General features: G+C 36.2%; 1 protein-coding gene across 1 annotated transcript in view; it reads left to right on the forward strand.

Moving 5' to 3' along the window:
- LOC123566701 (protein unc-13 homolog A-like) overlaps positions 1–17,407 on the forward strand; it is a 36,819-nt gene that overhangs the window by 4,861 nt on the left and 14,551 nt on the right. Inside the window, exons 2-3 of the mRNA XM_053540270.1 lie at positions 11,710–11,785; positions 16,722–16,848. Of these exons, the coding sequence (XP_053396245.1) occupies positions 11,710–11,785; positions 16,722–16,848 (203 nt within the window). The remainder of the gene's footprint in view (positions 1–11,709; positions 11,786–16,721; positions 16,849–17,407) is intronic.

The raw sequence follows: 17,407 nt of genomic DNA on the forward strand, positions 1-17,407 counted from the left end.
CTACCAATTCAATTCCTTATTTATTTCATATTAATAACAAAACATTCAGACCTCATTTTCAGCACTTTAGAGCATTTCAATGATATGAAAACCATATATGGTCATTTAGTATAACATGTCTTCTTATCAAAAATAGAAAAATATTGACATGTTATGTTGAATATAAGAAAAATAATCTGTTCTGAGAAACATCACCCTCTAAAAATGCCCCCATGAAAACAGCCGTTTAGCAGTTATGCGTAGGTAGACATTTTTCGCAAAGAATAAAACTTATTCCAAGAAATTTACAATGAAAATGGTCTAGATATATTCTCAATACTATAAGCAATAAACATAAGCCAAAAATTTAACTGTCACCTCCTCATGTCACTCATTATACCAGATTTCATCCATAGCATGGAACTAGATTTTGGACTACTTCACATGTACAGGGGTCCTGAAATAAGCTGTCCGAGTTGTCCGATTCGTGGATTCCTCAGTCCGGACAAGCAGTTTTTAGAAGCTGGCTTGTCCGGGGACAAGTAAAATTTCCGTGGTAAACATTTTATGAAAACGAAACTAATCGGCGTCATCTGTGATTTCCGCATGCCTAAAGGCAATATCTAATCTGTTTGTGATCATTTATGACCCTTAAATTATCAAAACAAAAATGTATGCAGCCATTTATAGACACGTGGACTGGTTTACTACATTTAACGATCATTATTGGAAAATTATACCGTGAAGTTGAAAATGAGTGCCAGTCTGGGGTTTCCCGTTATCTACTTTCATTTTTGATTTTCAGAAAATCGATGAGCTAGGTTGGCGCTATGTAAAAAGTTTAGTAGCCAAAATTTGTGGCCTAATTGTTCGAGTCGATTGTTTTGACATTTAACAACTCTGACGGCTTATTTCAGGACCCCTGAAAGACCAGTGCAGTATTCAGTGAATGTTACGGGACCAGGGTAGAAATTCTAGGCATACCGAGATTATTTTTGTCAATGGCATGTGTTCAAGTGTTCTTAATTATTCTCTACTCACTAAACTTGCTAGTCATAACATATTTATCAAGTGGATGTTCTAGTCACTTAGCTTGCTAGTCATAACATATTTTCAAGTGGTTGTTCTAGTCACTTAGCTTGCTAGTTATGACATATTATCAAATGGATGGTTCTAGTCATAACATAAAAACTTTATATCAGTCAAAATAGAAGTCAACAGAAGTGTATGTTTGTATTATTTGTTTATTTAGTAATGATAATGCTGATCCTTTCCTTTTTTAACTAAAAAGTACGGACAAGTTCTTCTTTGGTACGGACAAGTGGATTTGTGGGCCCAACTTGTCCGTGGACAAGTAGACTCTGAAAATATTTCAGGACCCCTGATGTAACACTGAGTAGTCACTTCCGGTTTGGTGTAATCCGTCCTAAACGCTATATTAATGGCGGCCCGCAGAAATATTATAGAAATTAAGGGTAAAAGTTAGGTTTAAAAAAATATTCTATACTTTGATTTTTTTATTTATAACCATATTGTATGTTATTAAAGACCATTTGTGTTGATTTGATGACAAAAATTGCAGGTATATATGAAACATTGATAATTCTATAATATTTCCGCGTGCCACCATTAAGATTATACTAACCCAAAACAGCTGATCGATAGCACGAAATAATAGTGAAGTAAGTAATTCTACAACATCATTTATGCATGTCCTAACATATATTTGATGCCTCTTAAATACTTGCGTAATCCTAGCCTATCCTCATAGGGTTGTCTAGGAATACGGAACTTCCGTAATCCTAGAACCAGAGGCTAGGATTACGGTACCGTAATCGTAGCCACTGCCATCTTTTAAGGCAGTGGCTATAGGTAGCCGGAACCGGTTAAGACTATGATTAAACCCCTCTAGGTCAGATATTAGGACAGTTGTACTGGGTAAGCTATTCCAAAGAATGAATGTGTAGGGAAGGAAGTAGTTCAAATAATTAGACGTGAAAAAGTTGTCATTTGACGTTCAACAGTCAATATTCTGACATTTTACATTATCAAGCCTTTTCCTTATAAAGTGATATGAGTTATGTCGGGTCTTATATTTAGGACTAGGAAAGAAGGAATACTTTAAATAGCTAGCAGAGGTGTGAATTTGCTTGAAGGAAAGGGGATGCATGTGGCACATCATTCTCACAGGCACAAGGAGATATGATGGAACTGGCAGTGCCACCAAACCGTACACAATTTTGTAGAACATTGTCAGCCGTGCCATGTCATGTTGGTCTTGTAATGTCTGCCAACCAAGTTCATGTTGCATGCTGGTGACACTGTCATAATTAGAGAAGTTGTTTTTTACCCAATGGACTGCCCTGTGCTGAACCTTTGGTCGCAAAGTTTCGAACCCGGACCCCCTTCCCCCCCCCCCCCCCCCCCCCCCCCCCACACACACACCCCGAAACATGCCCGCTCAGTCTGTTTAAAACAAAACAATAAAAAACGGTAAATATCTAATACGGATAAATGGAGGGTATGAAAGCAATGAACTTGCATGTTTTAACAATTTGATGTAACGTTATTTTTGTTTTTAGATTATTTAATTTTTGATTTCTCTTTCTTTTATATTTGAAATAATTCTAGCATATCTTTTTAACACAGAATTAAAAAAAACCCGGCCCGGTCGGACTACGAACTATGCTTTTGCTATATGCTTATACAACTATTCACACAATGTTAACTTTTTTTGTTTTTGGAAATGAACATTTTAAAGCATGGATTACAAATGTGTGCAATTCAGATGTTAAATTATTATACCCCACACAATGTCCAATGCACTTTTCCCATTAGTTTAACTTGAATAATATATCATAAGCGTTTTTATATCTCGTGCGCAAAATCGTTATTTCAATTTCTGCGCATGTGATATTATACAATAATTGCCTTTGGTGAGGTCGATATGAGCCGCGCCATGAGAAACCAACATCCACCCAGTCTGGTCAGGATCCATGCTGTTTGCTAACGTTTCTCTAATCGCAATGGGGAGCGGTGGTCTAGTGGATAAGGTGTTGGCCGCTCAATCCAGAGGTCGTGGGTTCGAGCCCTACGGGGTCCGATCACGACCATGACTTCTCATATGACACCAGTACGGGTTTTTCCAGGAAGCGGACTCGAGAGTGGTTACAATAAGTTTGAAGCTTCATCACAATCGAGCTAAAACAAATTTGTATAAACTAAAAACTAATCGCAATAGAAAATGTTGGTTTTCTCATGGCTTGGCTCATATGTGGATTATCGCCTGATAAAAGCAATATCAACCTCGGGCGAATTTATCGGCTTGATATCGCTTTAACAGGTCGATAAATCCACATATCGACCACACATAAAAACGACAATTGTTTTATTATCAAATCCAGCCTACCCATAAGTATAAACATGAGATACAAATGTCTGCAGTCTTAGGTCATCTTTCGTGGTTAATTGTATACGACGTCGCATTGCTTTAACGTAATAAAGTGTGGACGTCACAGCTGGAGGTCAATATGTGTGTTTGGCTCCGCCTTCGAGAAAATGCGATTTTTTATCGTTGAACATGTGACTACATCTAGAACAATGGAAAGGACTATAAATATAGATTTAATGATAAAAACAATAATTTCATATCACATGCGCAACAACGCTATTTTGTTTTTCTGCGCATATGATATTACATTTTCATGTCTCCCTATGAGAGATCGATATTTTCGTACTGATTAAAAGACGATGCGCTTATTTATACATAAGATTAAATTACTTTATCTTGTGTTCATACATGTGTGAACCCGCCCTATTTTTCTTTTCTGCTTTTGAATGATTTGTTCTACATGCAACATTTTGAAAACAATTTTTTATCAAATATCAAACTGAAACTATCACCATCAGATTGGAAATTAACTAACTACTAACTACTAAAAAATGAGTGCTCTCATTATATGTTCCGTAGTTATCGCCGCTTTTCGAATGTTACTGCTGCTGATTTTGTTGAAGTATGCCCATAAATACAGCGTTATGTACCCTCAAGACTATAGATACCTATCAAAAAGTAATGATTTTTATACAGCAAAGTCGCGACAATTTCTAAGTGCTTACTAGTAAAGTCTCCTTAATTCTGTCTTCATTATTTCGTAAGTAATAACTTTTTAATGTTAAATAAATCATTTCATTATTTTTTCGGTATAATAAAATAAATAATGTATTTCTGAGAGAGTGATCCCTCAAATAACTCTATCCGTGACTAATATTTTTCAATGCGACAATTGTAAGTTACTTTAGAGAAAGAATTTAGTATTTAAAATATAAATGTATAATAAAATGTTAACGAAAATGGGCTTCAAATCCTAAAAGGCCACAACAGGAAATAATTCTTCCCGGCTAATTCTGACTTTTAAGTTGGTCGGGACTTTGATATGCACAATCAAAATTTTCCTAGCACCACAGCGTAAAAATGGACCTGATAGTCATTTTATAATTTTATTTCATTCAAAAACATTTCAGGAACATTTTCAGAAAATAAAAGGTACATACTAAGTGCCGAACGACCAGTAAAATGTTTGATAATAAGTACTATATTATGTTTTTCATTACGCCGCTTTTGTATGTAACATGTATTCAGGGATACACGCGTAACAATAAAGATCGGAAAGAAATCGAAAATGGCTAACAAAATAAGAATATAATTAAATGAAATTTATGCTGTTGTAAACTTTTTTGTGGTGATTAACTTATTTTTCCCTTAGATACAGCATTTGTATGTAAAAATTGAGTGTGCAATAGCTGCGCGTGAAAATAGGGTAGAGAAAAATTAAGACAATACCGCGAAAACGAAGAAGGAGATCCCTGTTTATTTTCGCTCATATTACAATTCAATTTTTTTTATCATAATTGTATTTGTGAAAAAAGAACACCACTACTTAGTCATTCCATTTGAAAACATATAGATTTCAATGGGGCCCGTTATACCAAATGAAACATAATTACTTTTTGGATATAATGGAAACCCAAAAAATAAATTAATCTCCGTAAAACAGAAACGTCACAACTATATATATTTAGGGTTGAGCTAAAATGTGATTTCTCGACGCGATTTGCGTAAGGAGTTTCAATACAATGTAATATCGGGTGAAGATCAACTTTTACTATTATTTAAACAAGTTATGAAGAATGCAATTTGTTTTTGGAAAATCCCGCTCATTACACTTTCTTTACCGTAAAGTTGAAAAAAAATTGTAAGGGTTAAAACTTTTCTGAGATGCTTTATGGATTTGGCCACACATGGGCAGTTTAACAAACCAATTTATAGCGAAGAATTACACCAATCTTTCGTAAAAAACTGCAAACTATCGTACAATTACTCGGGATATACAAAAGCAGAGCAACAGTTTTATTTGCATAATTACAATAGGTTTAGTTCTACCAATGAAAAACTCACAAAACGTAAGGTCTCAGAATGCGACAGAATTAAAGTTGCTCAATACAGATCCAAGTACAGTTCACTTCCGGTGTGGTCACGTAACCATAGTAAAGTAAGCAGTGTTAGAGTAAATCGTCTGCAGTACATTGTGATATTGATAAATTTACAACAACAAAAAATCTTAATGAAGAAATTTGTGAGATTTGAAGAAACAACATCCGTTCAAAGTTTTATTTTGCTTTTCCGAGACTTATTTGTAAATTATGATTAGCGGGCTCAAACGATTCTTCAGTTGTTATGTATCAAAAATGCCGAGCACTAGCAAACTGACTGAAAAGGCATTCTGTATACAATAATATATCAAATCAACCTAAATAAATTGCAAAGTTTTGCAAGATATGTCTAACCATTGAAGTTTAATTTTGAAGTATCTAAATTCATAATCTGAAAGTGTAGAACATTGGTAAATATTCCAAACGAACCTTAACAAGTTTTTTACTTGGTCTTTTTTCACGAAACAGTGTGAATCGTTCTGTATATTTTAGTGCAGTTAAATGGTAATTTTGTTCCCATTTAAAAGATTTCTTTTTCGCGTCGAGTTTTGGTTCACCAGCTAATGTGAAATACACTCGATGACTGCTTCCTGGAAAGTAACCAGTACTCGCACCGAAAGAAGGGACTGTTGTAGTCACGGTCAAAATCCGCTGACAGGATTCGACCCCTCGACCTCCGGTTTACGAGACATCTGTACAAAAATGAAAAAAGGTAAAATTTGTATCTCGATTCTACTCTATATAGTTTTGAACTAATTTGAATATAACTTAAGTTAGTCAGTTTATTCAGAGATTACTTGCAAACTTAAAAAAAAATATGTTAAAACATTATAGCAACCTGCCGAATATGAAATCGATTACCGAAAGTGCAAAGGCTATGCCACAAACTGCAATGTACCACAATATATTCAATTTTGTGACTTTCATCGTACGTCAATTCAGTCGACTAAGTTCAAGAAAAACTCAGAATACTGCGTGAACAAACCTATCTCATATTTGTTTCTATATATTTATACAGGAATATTTTAAAAATACGGATACCGTGTGTAAAACTTTTCAATATTCAACGCTGTATTCTTCGTGCGTAATCGGTATCCCGACCTATCCTATTTCTTTTTACATGACCCTAAATGTTTTATGGTCTTTGAGATTTTTTAAAAACTTTTTAATAACAAGTTTTAAAAAACTGCTCATTCTATTCTTTAAAAATTGTCAGTGATATTAGAAATTATTCGTATTCATTTTTTGACATAAAAATAATTTCCGTAAAGTCTCACTGAACAAAAAAGTATAAAAAAATCCTGCCTTTTTACTACCTATTTTTTTAGGCATGTTACCGGACACAAAGAATTATTTAGGCTTTGGGAATGCACAGGTGAAAAAAAAAACTCTTTGAGGCCCGAGAGGAATTCCTTTCTTCGAAATATAACAACTTGTTGGACAAAACGTGATTATAAAATAGTATATAATGATAACGATACAAAATATCGTGAAACTAATTAAAGGCTCGTCAAAACAACGCTATGTATAAACGACTTCCTGTGTACAAGTTTACAAATTATATTAAGACGTTTTTGCAACCAGAAAGAACACGCAGTTTTAAACCATTCAACAAAGAAGTTCCTCGCGGGCATCATAAAGTTCAGTGTTTTTTTTTTACTAAATTCTAAATATGTAAGTTGATATCGACACGATATCATTCGTAATTATATTAGCCTTCCGTCCGTAAGTTTCCGGTGGTTTCCGTACAATCAGAATCGGCTATTTCCGTGGTTTGGGCCGGGCCGGGCCGGTCCGGGTTTTATTAATAACCTTGTAAATGTTTACATTGGAAACGCTATAGACCAATCGTGTATCTGGATATTGTTGAAGTCACCGAGTGCGTGTGTTTCTTGCATTTTCGCTCCAAGGAAATGTGTCTAGCTGCTGTTGTTCTAGTAATTGCCCTGACACTGACGAACTCCACGGATGTCTACATGTAATGAGCTCGCTGTCACAACGGAGCGTAATCAGTCCTGAGAGATGGTGGTTGGTGGAGAGGGGGCGAACCGGGGGGGGGGTGGGGGAGCGGGGAGACGAGATATTGGACGATTCAACGCATTATGCTGATAATATTTAGCAAAAAAGACTCTTGATCCTACGAATTCCTGTTGGCACCTATCGCACTCCCTGATTTCACACCTAGATAGGACTTGTAACGTGTTTATCATGTCAGGATCCACTCACATCGGCGAAGCAGCTCTAAGCGTGTTAACAAAATCCGCCGTATTTGAGTAATAATTATAGATTTGAGGAAGCCTTAGAGCTGTCTCAAATTAACAGACTCAACTCAAGCTTTGAGATTTGAGTTGAGTCAATAAAATGTTCGTGAAACGCATCTCAAATAATTACTCAACTTAAGTCAAAAGATGAGTACACTATTGAGTTTAAGTCATTACAACAGACTTAAGTTTTTTTGTGAAACCGGGGCCACATTTAATAAATACACCCCATATTTTCCTACTGCCCCCACAGGCCCATTTTCCTTTTTTCTTTAATGAATAAATTATTGTTACAATTTATTTAAATGATTGTAACGACTCTAAACGAGCACATCCTGCCTTTTAAAATCCTAGCAGTAAAGTGCATTCTAATTTCTAGCCCCCCCCCCCCCCCCACACACACACCAAAAATAGGCATGCCAGTGACACATGTTGACTCTTGTCAGTCTTGAATTTTGCCCAATAAAATTTATTATATTAGATATTTACAAGTATTGTCTTTTCAAAATAATAATAATTTTCAAAATCGTCAAAGCTTGTAAGGTTGTTCATGCATAAAACAGTCTCCCAACATTTATAATCATCATAAATTATATTTGCCAAAATGTGACAAAACCCTTATTTATTTTCATTTACACCTGCAATAAATCCCCTCCCCAGTCTCCTTCAAAACAAAATCAGGGACTTGCAGTTATAACTTGTCTTCAATACTAAATGACCATTCACTTGAAAATGCATATTTTGCATAAAATGCCAATTAAATGTTCATGTACTATTAAATCGCCCTCAACTAGAATCACTAGTCATGATCAAATACACCCATAGCTTAATTTATGTGTGTCATGCATCTTCACTACAGGAATGTGCATGTCACATGAAGGCTGAAGACTGACAATTTTCAATGGAATGCAGTTTATCATAATGTGATACCTGCTATAAGGGCCACATTCAGTATTTTGGTTTATGAAGTTGCAAAGTTTCTTGAGGATTCCAAGCATATGACCGCTTGGAACATTGTGTAAGCATACCTGAAATGGTGCAAACTGACTTATATTTGAGGCAGTTTGAGCATGAGTTTTTTTTTTACAAAATGTCACAAGTAAATTTTCTATATAAGCAACTTGACTAAGGTGATGGCTTTGACAGTCAGCAATAATAAAGAGTAATGTAAATAAAGTTCTGTGAGTGATTCAAGGAAGCCAGCTGAACTTTTGTCTAAAATGATTGATGTATTAATTTTAGGCTGTCAAAAATCAATGCTTTTTGTATTTTGGCCCCTTTCAGATCAGCCCATGCTTCCCCCAATAAACATCACAGTGAGATGTGCACTTACAGCACAGCTATAACTACTGAACAAATTTTGCAGTCTTGACTATCACTTCAAAGATTATTTTTCTTTTATATTTTTTTTTATTCATTTAATAATTATGACTTGGCCATATCTAAAAGATTTAACAAAACTGTCTCTAGACAGAATGTAAGTCAATATGTCAAAGTAAAAAAAAAATGTACACTCAAGGTGTACGTTACCTCCTGAAAACCGCAACGTGTACGTTACCGCACCCTTTGATCTTCAATATTCATGAATAGTCATGTTAAATATTTGGTACAGAACTTTGGACAATGACGAGCTTTATTCTAAACCTACATTCCAGCGAAAATTCTCTGCAGAATCTGTCCTAGATGCGTAACTTGTGAACAGACGTGTTCGTTACCAAAATATTTTGCATCTTTCGAATCGGTTGGGCAAGGATTACGTAAAAACGGGTGGGGGTTTCATCATGTTACATATATCCGCTGAAAGAGCTTTTTATTGCGGGGTTTATGCACGTTATCTCGTTTAAAACAATTACGGATCAAAAAAGTTATAGTGAAAAAACATACCTGAAGCGGGCCTATTTTTAGCACTCTTGCGTGCACGTTATCCGATTTAGTCACGTGGTTTCCCCACCGTGTTAACCGAAGGAAAGGAAGCATACCAAAGTATGGAACCTTAAGAAAATTGAATAATATACCAAGAGGTGTTCGACCAGTTAAGTCACATTACAGAGTTGACAAGTCCACTAAGACTATATTTTGAGCGAACTCACAAATTAAAATACAGCAAAACAGTTCCGCTGTATACAGTTGATTGAAATTGATAAACTATAACAAGAAAATGTTCGGCTGCGATTAAATCCGTCTTCTCTGAAAATGAACAAACATAATTATGATGTTTTGTATTGATTGCCACCACAAATTTATATGCCAACTCTACTGTTTTCAATTTTGCCTTAATAAAGTTGCTTGTGTCAAAGATTACATCTTTTTGGATACCGTGCAACTTGGGTTTTGCCTTTTCCGAAGTTGTTTGTGGTACTTTTTCTTTCTGTTTAAAACCATTCATTTTTCCAATTAGAAACTTTAAACGACAAAATTAAGCACGTGATAAAATGATGGGAACTACAATCATGTTCCTGCAGATGTTACACTGTAACTTAGAGGAGTTAAACATTTTATCTCAGTTTTACTCTCATTGTACAGCGTCCATGTGTTTTAGTGTTAGTATCGATTTATTTATTGTTTTGATACACAGTACGTATGTCTTATAAGATATTCAAAGACGACGATTTATGTTTCAGAAACAAAATATGAACTATGCCGCATGTCCGTAAAGGGGTATTTTACATGTATCTTATCACCAAAAAAACAAAGAAAAATATCAAACAGGGAATGCCACGCACCAAAAACGTAGCCTCCTCAAAACGAAACCCCCAGCACGCAGACGCGTGCACCACACACACACACACACACACACACACACACACACACACACACCCAAAGCCAACACATAAGGACAAAACGAACAACACACACGCACACAAAGCCAACACATAAGACGAAACGAACAAACAAAGGAACACAGTGGGGCACCGCCTTGGAACGGTCAGCGGCAAAAACACCACTGGGGAGCTTAAACCGGTTTATGGTGCACCTAACCTCACTCTTACCCCAACCATGTTCCAAAGACATGGGACAGTGTAAATAAAAGTAATCCCCTCCAGGTGAATCTCTTACACACGTAATGGAAACAAAAAGGCATGGCATGTAAAACACAAAAATGCTCGTGTATAAATATATAAAAAACAAACCTTAAGAACCAAAAACGTATGTACTCAATGCCTTTTCAGAAGACAGAGCAACAAGAGAAACACCCTTAAGGGCCCGACGAAACAGGCCAGAAGACAAATATCAAAACAGTTCAGTCCTGGTAGGATTTAAAAACTGCTTATCATAGAGTCCTCCCCCTCTTCCGTCAGACGCAATCAAAGAGGAAAGCGTAGTGTCCAACTGTAAACGGGTTGAACACTAAACATACGGTATGTCTCAAAACAGTTGGGTCGTAACCTCTTTTAATAAAACGTTTGATAATCTTTCCACACTCAATAATCGTATTATGATCATGTTATATCGACACAAGATTGCGCAGGTGGATGAACAACTATTATAACTTCTATTGAGTTCAAAACATTTTGCATCATATCTTAAGACTGGAATATACTTTTGTACATTAAATCTAGAAATAAAACATAATGTATGCATTTATGTCATTATGTTATTACTTCACTGTTGTATATAAATGTGTTGTTTTTTTCTTCTATCAAAACTACATGTACTAATATTTTACGAAAAAACAGTTCTATGAACAAATCATCTATCCTGGTAGTTTGTTGTCTCATGTGACGACAAATGACGTTGAAGCACAAACCGTGAACGGCATTTCTTTTCGTAAATACCACATTCCAGAGGAGAATTCCCATCACTGTCTCAGTCTTGCGTTTTTGCCTGAAAAATAAATTGAACAAGGAAATACAATACTGTAGATTTCAGACCGATTGAAATTAAAACATAAGTTTGCTATAGGCCTATATTAGTTCGATTATAATATTTCTTTTATGTAAAATATCTTTAACAAATTTTCTGTCAATTATAAATACAGGTCAATGGAGATGAGAACTTAGAATTGGGACTAAGAATTGAGACGAGAACTTTTCAGATTACCCAGTTTGCATTAAGTAATTTCTTGGGCAAGATACACACAAGGCCAGTGCACACCATAGCAAAACATCGACCATATTATTTCATGATCTTCCAAAATCACAAAAAGCTAAAAATAAGTCTCTGTTTTGTGCCCAAACGTCGTTATACGTGATTAGAAAAAGAATTATGAAATTTTGCGCTATCTGTGGCAACTTTGAGGAAATTTATGATTTGCCTCTTCAACCAGTTACATAATAAACATTCTCTGTTAGTTGGACACTATTTTTTTTTTTCAGAAAAGTTTGCAACAGAAATTGCTTGAAGTACAAGTTTGCAACAAAAACTAGCTTGAACAAGATTTACTTGGGTATAGCACTATCCCGAAAACATGCAGAGCCAAACGTTAATAGAATTCTTCACAATTAGTTGTTTTGTTTCGTTTAATGGCCCCAAAAGAGGCTAGTTTGACCATTAGAATGTTAAAAACGGCAAGAAACGACACAATTCAAATAACAAAACATGAACATGACAATTTTATAACTTCAATAACTTCGAGAATTCGAAATCTACAACGCTTAAACGCAAAACCGGGTGTGACGTAGACATAGAACTGATGCATGCACATATCCATAGAGTTCAAAATACCTTAGAAACCCACTTACCTGATAAAAGAAACAAGCAAACACGCGATGATTTCAGAAAATATCCGCCATTTTGTAAGTTTGCAACCATTTCGCTCGCTTGAACCAAGTGTGCTACTACTTCACGTCCTGCCCCTTGCCTTGGTTGAATGAAAATGTCAGAATATGCATAACGTGACTTTTTGATAGGGCCTGTTTTGCCTGTTTGCGGCCATCTAGAGAGTATTCTTCATACGCATGTGATTTGGTTCAAAATGGTGGAAAAAAGAGCCGGTCAACCCAATGTTTACTGTGGCTGGAATTTTTTCTCTTGGATAGTTCTGTTGAGTTCAGGTATTTTTATAGGGGTTGGAATGCATGCAAAATTGCTATGGTGTCCAGTGCCTATATAGAACATATAGTAAAAATAACTGTGGTCTTAGGCCTGATATAGTGGAAAATGTCAGAAAGTAAATTGTCAATATTTTGTTATTTTTCAATCTACATGGCTGAAATTTTGACAGTGAATGGCTGGTATAGGCATAGAAATCTGGTAAATATTTAGATTAATCATTACATTTGCTGAAATTGCTTCAGTTTGGGTAAAAAGTATACATGCACTTGAAACTTGTGAAAAATCCTACTTTCAGTTTACATATTTCTGGATTTTTTCTAATTTTGCAGGTTTTCATGCATGAAATGCATTTTTGTAAGTTATTTGTTTGAAACCGGTATGCGGAAAACAAAATGGGGTATTACAAATGCCGCGATGTGATATTTTTTGATTTTTTAGAAATTTGAGCTGCGACTGAGGAAATCTGACCTAAAGTCAGATATGTATTTTTTTCTATTCTTGTTTACATAAAATTGCTCTTTTGGTTACTTGAATTTACACAGTACACATAGTCTGAATAGTGAAATATGTGTAATCATAATCTGTGCAAGAAAAATCATAGGGTTGTCTAGGAATACGGAACTTCCGTAATACTAGAACCGGAGGCTAGGATTACGGTACCGTAATCGTAGCCAGTGCCATAGTAAATACCCGAAAGTCTTAAATCGGATCAATACGTAACTTTCAAATTGTTGATAAAATTGTATTTATTTGAAAGTTACACACATAGATCTATCATGACAAAGTAATTTTACCGATTTATATTAACTTATGTATGGAAAAATAATGCCACATCAATTCTTAAGTATTACTGTGATAGGCCCTTTTTCAAGAAATTGTACGAGTCCCATATTATCCTGGATATAAAGAACCAAATGAAAACGTTTTTTGTGCAATCCTCGAGGATATTTTTCTCAAGAAGATGTAAATAAATCCCTGAATTCATTATTTTTGATTTTGTGGGGTTATTTTTCTTGCATAAACTATATATGATAGATGTGGTCATGAGGGGTGTAACCAGCCAACCCTACCCGTATTATACCTGAACATTGTTGTACAACCTCAACAAAACAATAAAAAATGCTTTCATTTATACAGTATACATGATATAAATACCTTGAATGTGCATGTAAATTAACACCGAATTTTCTCGAGCTGGCTACAGTTGTATCAAATGCTGGTGTACCACTCAGAGATCTTGCATGCCCTCCCCTTGCTGTTACACACATGGAAGGAAGTGTGGGTACCATGGACGAGGCACAAGACTGTTAATATTGTAGTGCCCCCACCCCAGTCACTGTACTTTAATTGGGTTAGGGTAAAAAAATGTAAAAAGTAAACAGACCAGGGGCAAGGGGACTACAGTCAGGGGACTGAGTCCACCAATTACAATATTGTAAGGTTATTCATTGTTCAGGGATAAGCAATATGTTGACTAAACTAGGGTCTGGTCGCGACCCTATAGGCTGGTAGCGCCCAAGACAAGGCTGGTAGCGCCCCCAAGTTAAATGGCTGGCAACGCCCGAGTTCAAAGGCTGGTAGCGCCCGAGTTCAAATTGATTTCAAAGTTTAAAATAAACTACTGACAACGTTCCTTTCGGCTTCAAAGAACTTTTTATTTATGAGAAGCCTTAACAATAGCTGCTAAGCAATTATAACTGAATGAAATAGTCAGTAATGAAAATATCAGACAAAAGTCTAGCAGGCGGACCGAGAACCAACTCTAAAATTACAGAGTTTTCTATGAGAAAAAAACAGCCAAATACTGCTAATAAATATAACTGTATAATTTAATGATAATAAGTACCGTGCAGTTTCAAAGTTTAATAATTCGTATAGGTTTTAGAAGTGTAAATAAAAAAAATGTCTAAGAACAAACTGACAAACAGCCTTACTATACGAGAGACGGAGGCAAAGTGATGATTCTAGCGTTCTAATAATTATGTCTCCTCCAGGAGACATATTGTTTTTGCCCTGTCCGTCCGTCCGTCCTTCCGTCCATCCGTCCGTCCGTCCGTCCGTACGTCACACTTCATTTCCAAGCAATAACTGGAGAACCATTTGACCTAGAACCTTCAAACTTCATAGGGTTGTAGGGCTGCTGGAGTAGACGGCCCCTATTGTTTTTGGGGTCACTCCGTCAAAGGTCAAATTCACAGGGGCCCGAACATTGAAAACCATTTCCGATCAATAACTAGAGAACCACTTGACCCAGAATGTTCAAACTTCATAGGATGATTGGTCATAAAGAGTAGATGACTCTAAATGATTTTGGGGTCACTCCATCAAAGGTCAAGGTCACAGGGGCCTGAACATGGAAAACCATTTCCGATCAATAACTAGAGAACCACTTGACCCAGAATGTTGAAACTTCATAGGATGATTGTACATGCAAAGTAGATGACCCCTATCGATTTTGGGGTCACTCCATTAAAGGTCAAGGTCACAGGGGCCCGAACATTGAAAACCATTTCCAGTCAGTAACTTGAGAACCACTTGACCCAGAATGTTGAAACTTCATAGGATGATTGGTCATGAAGAGTAGATGACTCCTATTGATTTTGGGGTCATTCTGTCAAAGGTCAAGGTCACAGGGGCCTGAACATGGAAAACCATTTCCGATCAATAACTAGAGAACCACTTGACCCAGAATGTTGAAACTTCATAGGATAATTGTACATGCAAAGTAGATGACCCCTATCGATTTTGGGGTCACTCCATTAAAGGTCAAGGTCACAGGGGCCTGAACATTGAAAACCATTTCCGGTCAGTAACTTGAGAACCACTTGACCCAGAATGTTAAAACTTCATAGGATGATTGGTCATGAAGAGTAGATGACCCCTATTGATTTTGGGGTCACTCTGTCAAAGGTCAAGGTCACAGGGGCCTGAACATTGAAAACCATTTCCGATCAATAACTAGAGAACCACTTGACCCAGAATGTTGAAATTTCATAGGATGATTGATCATGAAGAGTAGATGACCCCTATTGATTTTGGGGTCATTCCGTCAAAGGTCAAGGTCACAGGGGCCTGAACATTGAAAACCATTTCCGATCAATAACTAGAGAACCACTTGACCCAGAATGTTGAATCTTCATAGGATGATTGGTCATAAAGAGTAGATGACCCCTAATGATTTTGGGGTCACTCCATCAAAGGTCAAGGTCACAGGGGCCTGAACATTGAAAACCATTTCCGATCAATAACTAGAGAACCATTTGACCCAGAATGTTGAAACTTCATAGGATGATTGGACATGCAGAGTAGATGACCCCTATTTATTTTGAGGTCACTTGATCAAAGGTCAAGGTCACAGAAGCCTCAACAGTGACTTGAGAACCACTAGGCCAAGAGTGTTGAAATTTAGCGGGATGATTGGACATGCCAAATAGATGATCCCTATTGCAGCCAACGATCAGTGTCTCTTTGACTTTCGCTCCTGACCCCTATTGACTTCTTGCCTATAGGACTTTGCATTGGGGGAGACATGCGCTTTTTTACAAAAGCATTTTCTAGTTTTGGTTTCTTTATCTAGCTTTTTGCCTAAGAAAGTTCATTAAATGTTCTTAGTTTTTAATCAACTCGAGCAGTGTCATTAGAATAATTATTTAAGGCCTCCATGATACGTGGTGAAATCCACTGACTCGGAATCACTTGTCCTTCAGCACTCTAGGTTTGAAACCTCACTTTGAAATTGAATTCCTTCATGTAAGGAAGCCATCCAACTAGTGTGCAGAAGGTCTGGTTCTACCCAGGTGTCAGCCTGTGCCTGAAGTAATGCTTGGCAGTACACTTGGGATCTTCCTCAACCGTCAAAGGCTTGAAAGTTGTGGTATGACCTTTATTTGTGACAGTAAACCAATGAAATAAAAAAAAAGAGACAATTTTGAAATTTTTTATGTATAAGCTATAAGAAATGTTAAATGTGATAATACCATGCATATATTTTTTCAGAACATGAGAAAACAAAGACGTGTAAAAGTACAGATTACATGAACCTGCACTTTAAAGTGAAGTGGCTATACAGTAAATATATAGCAGAAATACCACAATTCAAGAATACAGTGCCAGAATACCCTGCGTAATTATCACTTACCTTACATTTTACTTAACAAATAATCAAGGCCTTCAAGAGGTTTGTCGTCTTATTTATCACAGTCCAGAGTTAAGATGTTCAGGAATTGAACCACAAGGGCATTAGCCTGAGTGGTTTAATATCCAAGTATCTGAACTGTGGTAAATTAGACGACAGACCACAAGAAGGCATTGATTGTTTTCATTCTTACATGGACATTGAAACAGTCTGATAAAAGTTATGCTGGGTTTCCCTTATCTGAGTAGTAATGAACTGAACATCTTGCATCAATATGATGTCATAATTGATGTCATAATGTTCTCTTACCAGCCTTGCATCAACCATTGTTTATCGCAGAATATACAGAGCTTGAACTTCTTCTTTGTTTAACTGGCAGACAAGTCGAGCTATGTTAAAGTGCAGTTTAGATTAGTTGTTGATGAAAATATTTTGTTTGATATTACAGATTGTCCAGTTGCCTTTTAGTTCAGAATATATAGTAATAGTAGTACCTTTAAAAATATGCAACCACAGTGACTTGCCATAAATTGAGCCAACTACTGTC

The sequence above is a fragment of the Mercenaria mercenaria genome, chromosome 1 (assembly GCF_021730395.1).
Source record: "Mercenaria mercenaria strain notata chromosome 1, MADL_Memer_1, whole genome shotgun sequence".
In the NCBI taxonomy this organism is placed as follows: domain Eukaryota; kingdom Metazoa; phylum Mollusca; class Bivalvia; order Venerida; family Veneridae; genus Mercenaria; species Mercenaria mercenaria.